Below are 12033 nucleotides of genomic sequence, written 5' to 3'. Positions count from 1 at the left end.
ATATATATGAGAATAAGCTTATGATGGTTAAATAACTAGTAATAAGCTGACAGCAGGCTGTTTGTTTCACCTGCTAACATGCTAACTATTTATAGCTTGTTGCAAATGCTTGCGTTATCTTAACAAAGAGACAAGTGTTGCTCTCCTGATAGACAAGCCTTTTTTTGTTTGTGTTTTTTTTATTTCTTATTTAAAATCATTTCAAACTCCTGTCTTTTATCAACAAGAGGGAAAGGTTTTTAATAATTTCCCTTTTTCAGCCATTACACACAGCTGAGATGGCTCGCAGTAGCAACAAGTCAACTGGAGAAAACGTTTGGCATTTTGTTCAATTTTTTTGTAGTTTAAACTATAGGAACAATGTGATGGAAATATTCTGTGGTATTTGACACGGGAACTTTTAACTACCTTGAGACTCGAGTTGAAACCAGAAACTAAACCACGCCTTCTCTGCTCACAGTTTGGTGTAACTAAGGAAATAACCCAGGTGAAACTGACAATTGTGAGAACATTAGAGCTGTACCAAATGGAAATAGCTGTCAGGCATTCTTGTAGTTCATGTTGAACTCATGCTGTCAAAGTTTTCAGGGTGAAGCTCATCGTGAACAGAGGCTCGTGACGGTAATTTTCTGACTCACAGATTGTAGATGAGCTGGATCATATGAAGCATCAAACACACCAATAAAACATTGTCAGGTGTGTCTGAAAAGACATAAAATAATTGTGTAATAAAAGACAACTTTAAGCATCACGTAGTTTTGAACCAATTAATGAATCTTTACACTTTACATTTAAACTTTAGTATCAATAACTATCAAATTTGTCTGATAACTTCAGGGTTTCCCCTAGGATTTTTTTTTAACCGTGGTGGTGGTGGGCGGCCTTTTTTATTTATTTTTTTGGTTGGGATTTGGGGGGTGGTAGCCTGGCCCTTACCTTCCTACGCAGCTCCGCTCAATTCTAGTTTTCCTTCACTTCTCCCATTGAGATGGATTTCGCTGGCAGATTTTTAGCCGGGCCAATCAGAGAASAGAACATAAATTTTCTGAGCAGTGTCTGCTTGTAGTTTATTTTACCTGGGCCAATCAGAGAACAGAAAGAGGAGTTTTTGAATGACGTCGATGTTCTGCGCAGTGTCTGCTAGTTATTTTAGCATACGGCAGCGGAGGAAGTGAATGAAGCCAGTCTATGTTGATAAGGCTTCCAAATTAAATTAAATTAAATTAGACAAAGCAGCAGTTCTCATTTACAGTCGTCTCTTTCGGCTCGGTACTTCTCTCCTCTCAGAGTTTTTTACAGCACACGCGATTTCAGGTTAGTTTCTTGGCTTAGCCTCCATCACAGTGACACACATCGCAACCAACTGATCCAATCATTTTAAACTTCAGCAGAGGCCACGCCTCCTGCAAGAATCAATTCTCTATGCATCAAGTCCAGACCCTTGTACGAAACAAAGTGTAGGATGAGGGTCTGGTTTTAACCAGGCTGGGGGGGTGGGGGTGACACAGACATTTAATTATAAAACATGATTTATTTTATGCTAATCTCATTCATTTTAGTGCATTTTGTGAATATATTTGACAGTTTTGTAGGAATGAACACATTTATTTATTCAAAATAAACCTGCTTCTTATTACTTCTGTAACATGTTTAAAATAAAAAGCAAATCAAATCATATCCTGTTTCTATAAAATGTCTTTGTAACTCTTCAGAAGAACTCTTAACTCTTGTAGATATTAAAGACAACAGTTTAAAAATGCAACTACAAAAAAACTACTTCCTTTCAATCACTGAAAATAATTTATTTACCACATTTTAAATCTGGGCCCTAAAGGGTTAATGCTCCTGAGACCGTCTGTGCTGTGGCGACACACACACACACACACACACACACACACACACACACACACACACACACACACACATCCACACAGACACAGACACACACACCCACAGAGGAGTGTGCTCAGTTTGTGGACTAACAGCAGCTCATTCTGCCTGGATTTACAGTGTTTTGAGTTCACAAACTACTTGTTAATTTTTAAAAGTTGAGGCAGGATTGGAGCCGCTGACTCCCGGTCACACGCGGGGTCTGTATTGGTGGTTCTTGCTTTATCAGAGTAATTATTGACAAGGTAACCATGCTGTACGTAGCTTCACCAGTCGTGTCTTCCTTGAAAGAAAAAAAAAAGTAGCTTGCAAATCTGTCACATCAGACAGTTTTCATCGAGTGTCACACACACGCACACACACACACATACATACCTTGCTATCTTTTTGAGGACTACACACACAGACACCGAGCTCACAGCCTTGCTGTGCACAAGAACCCGCGGTGTTGGTTTTTCAAAATAAAGTATATCTTAACTTTTCATTGATGTTTAAATAGGGTTTCAAAGTCTGATTACATTTAGTATAAAAGAGCAAATATAGGATATATGATATGCTTTACATTGTTTTAGCCTAATATAGGCCTATTATTAAAAAAAGAAAAAACTTTATTCTGAAAGTGTGGCAGCTATGATTTTTGCCGTGGTTGTGCGCCAAGATCAATTACATGTAGGGGAAACTCTGAACTTAACAATTTTAAATATATATATCTTTGAAAAAGGGATGTAGTGATTCGGCTGCTTTTTAATTCATACTTTCCCATAATGAGCTGCRGGTAACATTCTCACTCACAAACTCTCCAGCCTGCTAAACCTGCTTGATCACAGCTGCTTGTAAGGAACTATTTTGTTGCGTTCAAACTATGTGACTTATTTTTTTTTTTTGGTACATTAGTGATCATAGGTTCGACGTTAATCTGTCTTTTTTGGGAATTCACCTTYTGTAGACAGCTGTACTTTTCTGACTCGCCTATTGTYCTTWATCACAGTACTGCTGTCATGGAAARGTACATTGTTTAAAAAAATGAGAGAAATGTTCATTTTAATTATGGATGTTCGTGATGTCTGAGAAAAATCATTCTGATCTGTCATGTTCAACCACATTTAAGACCTTGTCACACTAGACAACTTATGCCAATTTATGAACATTTTTTATGTCTATTGCTAATAGAAGTTGTAATTTGAACAAACTGATCAAATATATATTATGTACGTGCTGAAAAGAAGCTTCCTGTTGATTTTTTTTTTCAATACCAACTTCAATGTAGATATCTTTAGAATGCTCATAAGTTGGCTTAAGTTGTCTAGTGTGACAAGGCCTTTAAGAAGTCTTCTCTGGATACTGTTACAAATTGTTCATCAATTTAGAGTTTATTGAAATTTTTGTAAGATTATATTGTTGCAGAATTGTCTGTCTTCAATTTAAACTGCCTACTGGTCTAAAACTACAATTCACAACAAGTTTTATGTAGTGGTTTTTAGTACAGTCATTGTTTTGTTTTATCAGAAACAGCCACAGTCTTTATTAGTCTCTTATTTTAAGAGAAAATGTAATTAAAACATTTTAGGATAAACATCTCGTTTATTTCATTAATTTCTAAACAAAGGTTGTTCAGCAAAAAACAAAGTAAAAGAAAAATAATTTCTACATTATTTATTCAGTAAAATATGTGGTTTAGAGCATTATTTATCACAGGTTCGGTGATTTCATTTTTRTATTTGTATAATTTAAACAGCTACTGAATTGTTTGCAGACGTATGTGTGTGCATGGGCACTCCTTAAATTTCATTRCTCACATGATAAGATTTTTTTCTTTCTTTAGGCAAGTTGTTTTTACCAGCATGCCTTAGTTATAAAGATAACAGCCTTTTTTTCCACTTATGACTACTTTTATTAGACAAAGTAAACTGTACAAATTGAAAGTTTAAACACAGACAGAAGGAAGAGCCTGTTTGTTGGACATTTACTGGCACTTTTCATTAAATGTACACACACACATTATGTCCGTTTGATTAATGGCTCAGTGTTTTGAAGGTAAATCTGACCCCCACCTGCCCTCCAGTGGGTAGTTGATTTTATTTTTGTTCACCCCTCCGTTTTCCTCTGCCCACCCTTTTTATAGATTCCACGTTCCCATTTTTCCACATTCTCTGAGAAAACACGACTCTTATGTGTTTAGAAGAGAGTRCAGGCCCTATCATGTCTCCTGGACTCGGATTATTATTTAGAGGTTATTTGAGGATGTGTAAAATTCTAAACATTTAAGGTGCATAACATTTATTTGCAGTAAAAAAATAATGTTGGGGAAGTAAGTAAACCGTTAAAGCAGGTCTATGTGAAGAACACCTTGTGGACAACTTGCCACTGTTTTTCACTTCCTCRCTTCTATTTTATTTCACATCTCTTACTGGACAAGTGGAAAATTTCTAAAAGTAACTCAGTTTATTAAGCATATTTTTAAGCACTATATACAGTTGCACATAATAGACATACATGTTCACTGAGGTTAAAGTTTTTTTTCATTTAAATTAGGTTTGATGCATCCCTTTTATACTATTTTTGCTGTGAATCTGTTTTTCTGTTGTTTTTTTTTATTTTTTTACTTGAACAACCTGCTGTAGAAACAGCAATTTAATTAAATCCCGTACAATTGGATTTAACATGACTGAAATGACATTTTGATATTTGTATCCTTTTTAAATTGTTTTTTTTTCTTTAGGTTTTACGATCTTTGTTTTTATTATTTAATGCCAAAATGATCAGTGTAGAGCACGATGAAATGTACACCTCTCATACAGTTTGTAAATCAAATTGTGGACATTTTGTCTTCTCTTCAGTATGTCTCACACTGCTGCAGGACTTACATTTTCCTCTGAAATCCCCCCAGAGCACAGTTTGCACACATCCAAACACTCATTGACTTCCACTGTATCAGAGCTCAGAATTGCCTCCTCTTTTTTATTTTTCCCTTTATAAAACAACGTAAAGATGTAAGAACTGATGTGTGAAAGTCAGATGTTTCATTTCAYTATGATAATTTTCACACAGCAGGCTCTTAACTCTTTCTTTCTGCCTATCAGAGAAGGAAGTYAAGTTGGAGTTTCCAACAGTAGCTGTATCGACACCCTTTACAGTCTGGGGTTAGTTAATAGTTGAACCTGTCGAGGGGAAAAAAGTTGCAGGTCCCCTCAAAAATATTCACATGCCGTGAGAGAATGTTCAACTTCAGTTCACCTCGGCAAACTAAAACTAAATCCAACTGAGGCTTAAAATACCATTTAGTTAACCTTTTTGTCTACAAAGTGATGTGTGTACATGAACTATGTACAACAGCACACACTGGTTCAGGCACTTGGAGCCTCATGATGCAGCACATTCATCATGACAAAATAACATAAACACAAGGGAAATCAATCATCGAAGATGTACTTGACAGAAAGCCAAAACACGGGAGTGTTATCTCCTTAAATGTTACCGCCAAGCTAAAATGTGCATCTTTATATGAATCAATACTTTTATTCTCTTTTAGGACAAATTCTGAGCAGATTTTTAACAGTTTTGTGATAACTCTTTGTGCTTAGTCCTTTATAAACTCATGAACATTTTTAAACAACTTGAAATGTGAGGTCATAGTTTAATCTTTAACAGGAACAGCCAAAGGTTGAATGTCTCCAGTGTGTTTTTGTTTTCAGTTTCATTAAAGGCTGAGAAATAAAAGGTTTTTCTTGGTCAGCGTTAAGGTTTTGAAGTTTTTGGATTCATTCATGTTTTTAGTATTAATATGTTTAATAAGGGTGCAGAAAGTCTTTTTCACAAATTCTGGAAGGAATTTTGTTAGGTTGAGTTTCTGCTTTTTGGATTTAGGGTATAAGCTAATGTGTTTTTTGGGATAGATGTGCTGGAGTGGTTAGAGGAGTCATTCCATTGGTTGCTGGTTCGATCCCCCRTTTCAGCTGTCTCCGTCRTTGTGTCCTTGGGCAAGACACTTCACCCRYCTTGCCTACTGATRGTRGTCAGAGGGTTYGGTGGCGTCGGTRCATGGCAGCCCCGCCTCTGTCACTGTGCCCCAGGGCAGCTGTGGCTACAATGTAGCTTACCACCATGGGTGAMTGGTTTCTTTTGCTCATGCAACAAAACAACTATGTGACAGCGCTGTTAACACATTGAGCATTTGAGGGTTTTTATTCATGATTGTTCATTTGCTGCTCTCTAAAGCTCCAKAAAAGGAAAGGTCTTTTTAAATTGTTTTATTTTTAAAGCAAGACATTTTACTCAACATCTTTCTAAAAAATAACCAAGACAYAGCTTGAAATACAAATTTCATTGCAGGTCCTGTGAAGCAGCAGTGCTGTCTGCCTCATGGAGGCCTCAGGATTAGGGCTGAGCATTACATCAAAAATTTATCGTCATCGCGATGACTGCCTGTTCAGTAGGCATATCACAAAAAACTACATGAAAGCGCCCACTGCAAAGCAGGAGAAGAGAGAGGAAAAAGTTCAAAACTTATTTTTAGCGACAGAACAGGTAGGAAGATGGCTATTTGATGTCATTTATTGGTTTTTAAATCATCCTACAGGCTCTGACATGTTAGATAAATTTGAAAACGAGGTTTTGAAAAAATCTGCGAGATTGCTCTATACATCCGTTTACCTGCAAAATGACATAAAATCCTTATAACTTACGGACAATCCGTACAAGTTGGCATGTATGGACAGAAGCTNCTTAATTAAAAATCGATACAGGGCTTTAGAATATCGGTACAGTTTCGGGAAATGAAATATCGCGATATTTCAGTGTATCGATATTTTCTTACACCCCTAGTGTTGTCTGCCTCATGGAGGCCTCAGGATTAGGGCTGTGCATTGCATCAAAAATGTATCGTCATCGCGATGACCGCCTGTTCAGTAGGCATATCACAAAAAACTACATGAAAGCGCCCGCTGCGAAGCAGAAGAGAGAGGAAAAAGTTCAAAACTTATTTTTAGCGACAGAACAGGTAGGAAGATGGCTATTTGATGATGTTTATTGTTTTTTTAAATCATCCTACAGGCTCTGACATGTTAGATAAATTTGAAAATGAGGTTTAGAAAAAAATCTGTGAGATTGCTCTATACATCCGTTTACCTGCAAAATGACATAAAATCCTTATAACTTACGGACAATCCGTACAAGTTGGCATGTATGGACAGAAGCTTGAAGTATTTCACAAATCAAATGGAACCCTTCACTTATTTGGCCAATTGGATGGATCTCTTCATATATATATTTTTTAAGTCATGCTGGAATGAAAATGATTAGTTTTTTTGTTTTAATGCTCTGAACCCAGAGCAGAAAGACTTGAACAATACMTACTTATGTATTTGTTCATTTGTCACAAGTCATACRGTATCTTCAATGCAATATTAAGCACTATATCGTGCAGCCCTACTCAGGATTCCAACTCTTCTATTTGCAGATGATGTTTTGTTGTTGGACATCGTGTCATGACCTTCAGCKCTCACTGGAGSAGTTCGTAGCTGAGTGTGTGAAAGGGCTGGGATGAGTATTGGCACCTCCAAATCTGAGTCCATGGTCCTCAGTTGGAAAAAGAGACTGCTCTCTTCAGATTGGGAGGGAGATGCTGCCTCACATGGAGGAGTTCAAGTTTCTCTAGTTYACGAGTGAGGGAAGAATGGAGCGTGAGATGGACAGATGGGTTGGTGCAGCTTCCTCAGTACTGCGGACCGGTCCTGATGGTGGAGTCTGCAGTATAGAGGTGGCTGTGGAAAGAAATGTCTGGGCCTCACTGCTTCAAGCTGCTGTCCCCATGACTCATCCGAAATAAGAGAAAGTGGATGGATGGATGCATGGATTGTAGCAAAAATTATTTTCAGACCTTCCCAAGGAAACTGATAGCATATTGTCAGATCATGTGGAGAGGAATACTCAACAAAACTGTTATCTGATCATAATTCTGTTTATTTAAAAGAGTAAATGACTTCTGCCACAACACAAACAGTATACAAAATGAGAATTATTATTTTTTAAATGACAGTCGTTATGGCTTTATTTTTCTTGCTTTCTTKCTTTTTTGTGTGTGCTGCATTGAAGAGTTTCTTTGTAATCCTATCTGATGAAGCCATGTGAAGCTCTTCCTCTTCGTTCTAAGTGCAGAACTTGAGTAATGCAAATACAATCTGAAATCCTAATCGACAGTTTGGTTTTCTAGGAGGACTGGGTGAAAGGTCATCATGGCACCTTTTCTTCGTATCGCCCTGAATACTGCCGAAACTGGCGCCCTGCCCACAACGACAACTCCTCTCATCTGTGCCGTCAAGATGAAGGAGACTATCACCACAGGTATGCACAACTACTGTATATGCTTGCAATTATACAATTGTAGTTTTGTAAAAGTGAAGATGCCAGATTATTGAAGTTTATTGACCTGAGCAGTCGGACATTTCCAGAAGCTTTGTGCTGCAATACATTTGTTTCCCTCCTTAATGGGGATTCTTTTCATTTTTTGACAGAGCGAGGGAAGACCCTGGTGCAGAGGAAGCCCACCATGTATCCTCCTTGGAAGTCCACTTTTGATTCTCACATCCACGAGGGACGTGTCATCGAAATAGTTCTAATGCAAAGCACCGAGGAGCCGCTGGCCAAAGCCACTCTGGGTGTGTCGGTGCTCGAAGAGCGCTGTAAGAAGTCTAAAAATGGTAGCTTCACTGAGTTCTGGGTGGATCTTCATCCTTCAGGGAGGATTCAGATCMGTGTGCAGCTGTTCCTGGAGAACGGTGATTCAAATGAAAAAGGTAACGTCGCACATGATTAACTCTAAATCTTTGGCTAAAAGAGTTTAGACTGTTAACATAGATATCACCTCATGTATAGAGTCCCACGTAAATAATATATATTGAGTAATATGGAAAAAGGACAATTAACTTATTAGGTACCCAAGTTTTACCAGCTGAGCAAATCCATAAGGAAGAGTTTTCTGCCACATTATATAACAAAGAAAAATGTTAATAAACAAAAAGATGTTTGTTCCCTGACCGGGAATCGAACCCGGGCCGCGGCGGTGAGAGCGCCGAATCCTAACCACTAGACCACCAGGGAGCTGTGCTGAGACAGAAAGGAGCTAGTGTCAGTGCTACAGCTGGTCCCCTTTCTGTTTTGGTTTCACATGTCCACCTGCTGAGTTGTTACATATCGCCCTCTACTGGCAGAAATGCCTCCTTAGAGACGTGTCCAAGTCTGTTTTTTAATCCACAACAGTTGAACAAGCTCATTAGTGTTTGTCTGGGTGCGGATTGTAGTGCTGATATAATCCCTGCCCTGTAAATAAACGTCTGCAGGCTGGTTTTATATTTCACATTGCACTGGTCGGCTGACATTAGGTGTGACGAAATGATGCATCACAAAAACTCTGTTGGTCAGTTAATGTTTTTAACATTTGTACAAAGAGGTACAATTATACATTTCTTCAGATACAAAATAAGTAGGATTTAAATAGTATTTTAGATTACATAAACATGTAAAATATTTATTGTTTTTTATTTCTTTGAGAAATTTGACATGCTTAAAGCACGGGTTGAAATATATTTTTAGCAGCAAATTGYCCATTTGCAGCTTGTTTTATAACAAGTAGCAATTATTTGTATGATTGATATATTTTTAATTTCCCTTCAGCTGTTAGAGATAAAGAAGAGCAGCACGAGGCGGTAAAATTAGTTGCCAGCTTTGCCACTCGGACACACCAGCCTGTGATAGTCACAGCGGCAGAGATGTCCCTGGGATAGCTCTGAACTGGTTTTGTGTAATTGGTGTCTCTGTGTGGGCTGAGCACAGWTGGGGGGTCTCTGATCAGGGATGGAGAAAGCCACTATTATAAAACAACTTCATACTCCATCATCTCCCTCCCACACACTCCACAGGTTCCCTGAAAAGAAGCCTGGGGTATTTTTAGGTTTGTGTGAAACAGTCAGCCTCCTCTGTCTGTCTTTTTGTCTCCCTCTGTGTTTTTTTGGCCTGGCTCACTGACTCGCTCTCCAAACACAAGCATCTGATAGCATAATGCCAGAGTTTTTGTCATCTTTGTTTACTTCCTTTGTGAAGTGTCAGTGGTTGTTTTCTCTGAGCGACTTTTGACCCCTTAAATAATAACTTGCTGTAGTATTTAGCTGCTTGTTTAAACTATTCCTTCTCAAGCTCATAAATCTTTTTGATTTTGATGAATTCATAAAAATTGTACAATTCCAATTGTAACAATTGAACAAATAGGGGAAAAAAGTCATAAATAACCACCGTAGATCCTTTGAAATCAGTGAAAACTTACTAGAAAAAATAATTTCCAGTATTATACATTGATCAAAATAGAAATCCAGTGATCTTATTTGTGAACTGATCTCATCTCTCAGCGGCATCAGTGAAGTCTATTCCTGAAGATGGAATCACAACCCTCAACAGGAGGAGAGGAGCTATCAAACAGCCAAGGATTCATGTCATCAAGGACCACGAGTTCACCGCCACCTTCTTTGGCCAGCCCACCTTCTGCTCCGTCTGCAAAGAATTCCTCTGGTGAGCTGCAGAAATCTGGCTCTTGTTTCACACCAGCTGTCAGAAAAATCATCATGTTGGTCTGAACCTTAACTTTCATTGTGGTTTGACTTTTGGTTGAATCTCATGACGGAGAGTATCTCTTTAAATGTACTCTGACCTGTCATGAAAATGAGTTTGCCTGCCTGCTCGTCTCTAAGCAATGCAGCTTCACTTATTAAGATACAGCTGGAAGGCTGCCATAGTGAGAATGAGTCAGTGTCTAGTCAAATCCCAACAGGCCGTCACGTCATCCTCAAACTTTGGCAGCAACACCAATYTGTGAGCCGGTGTTTTTCCCTACCTCTCCAAACTGCAATATTTTTTATTCCTTCAGAGTCAGGCAGGAAGAAATTTRGTGTTTACCTGCTGCATAAAGTAAACATTTTGTTTTCCACACCAACAAACGTGCAGCTTTATCATAAGCAAAAATCTCTTGCATGTTAATCATTTTAAGCCCCCTTTTTCTAACATTGAAATATATCTTCATGCATGTTTTCTTTATGTCTYAAATACTGACATTTGCCCTTTTTATTCATGTAGGGGACTCAACAAGCAAGGTTACAAATGCAGACGTAAGTGTTTGTTCTAGCTAATCTCGTTTGTTATTTGTAGCTTTGAATTTGCCCACACAACCCAGCTAACTCAGTGTCTCGCTTTTCGGTTCACCCAGAATGCAACGCCGCGATCCACAAAAAATGCATCGAAATGATTATCGGCAGATGCACTGGAACAGCCAAAAACAGCCGTGACACGATGGTGAGCGAAGTTAACGTCAACATGAAGCCGAAGCGTCAGCCTCATTGCTAACGTCAGAGAAGGCTGATGTGTTATCACTATTTGCTTTTTCCTTCATTTGTTTCAATGATGACTCTACAAATCCTCTGTTTATTTATTCAATTAGTGAAAATGTTTGCTTAATGTTTCCCTTATTGAGTTTCGTTTTACCTTTCCCCCAAAAGCAGCCAAAAACCTTTCATTCCCATGAGTTTTTAACTGATTCCTGTGTTTTGTAGTTCCAAAAGGAGCGTTTCAAAGTTGACGTGCCACATCGCTTCAAGACTTACAACTACAAAAGCCCCACATTCTGTGACCACTGTGGCAGCCTGCTGTGGGGTCTCTACAAGCAGGGGCTTAAATGTGAAGGTGAATTTTTAAACAAGGTTCTTATCATGCAAGCCCAAAAATATTTATTTGTCCTCCTCTTGCCCTCTGCCACAAGTCTAACATTATCTTCTAATGTTGTTTCCCATCTCTGCCTGGTTCTTCATGCTGCCGACTAGAATGCGCCCTGAATGTTCATAGTTACTGTCAATTTAAAGTGGGCAATCTGTGTGGAGTCAACCAGAAAATGCTGGCAGAAATCTTGGCTCAAATCGCCCAGGTTGGTACAGCAGTGTGCTTTGTATTTTGCTTTACAATGAATGTTTATGTATGCTTCATACTTAAAGAGATCCATGATTAGTTGTATGTTGTAGACTTTATTTAATAAACATATATTTTAACTGTAAAATAAAGTGTAAAAATACTGGGCTGTTTACTGTTGTAATTTTTTAAAATATATTTTAA

The 12033-nt window shown here is 38.2% G+C and overlaps 1 protein-coding gene and 1 non-coding gene across 2 annotated transcripts in view; one reads left to right on the top strand and one right to left on the bottom strand.

Moving 5' to 3' along the window:
• prkcdb (protein kinase C, delta b) overlaps nt 1-12033 on the top strand; it is a 26677-nt gene that overhangs the window by 8486 nt on the left and 6158 nt on the right. The window contains exons 2-8 of the mRNA XM_014009835.1: nt 8099-8229; nt 8400-8681; nt 10287-10446; nt 11008-11039; nt 11138-11223; nt 11481-11610; nt 11748-11848. Of these exons, the coding sequence (XP_013865289.1) occupies nt 8121-8229; nt 8400-8681; nt 10287-10446; nt 11008-11039; nt 11138-11223; nt 11481-11610; nt 11748-11848 (900 nt within the window). The 5' untranslated portion in view covers nt 8099-8120. The remainder of the gene's footprint in view (nt 1-8098; nt 8230-8399; nt 8682-10286; nt 10447-11007; nt 11040-11137; nt 11224-11480; nt 11611-11747; nt 11849-12033) is intronic.
• trnae-cuc (transfer RNA glutamic acid (anticodon CUC)) lies at nt 8914-8985 on the bottom strand. The gene has a single exon. It is a non-coding gene; the product is annotated as a tRNA-Glu (tRNA).

This window comes from Austrofundulus limnaeus, unplaced genomic scaffold (genome assembly GCF_001266775.1).
Source record: "Austrofundulus limnaeus strain Quisiro unplaced genomic scaffold, Austrofundulus_limnaeus-1.0 Scaffold62, whole genome shotgun sequence".
In the NCBI taxonomy this organism is placed as follows: Eukaryota; Metazoa; Chordata; class Actinopteri; order Cyprinodontiformes; family Rivulidae; genus Austrofundulus; species Austrofundulus limnaeus.
Note: the sequence above shows the minus strand (reverse complement) of the source record. Positions and strands in the feature narration are given on the sequence as shown.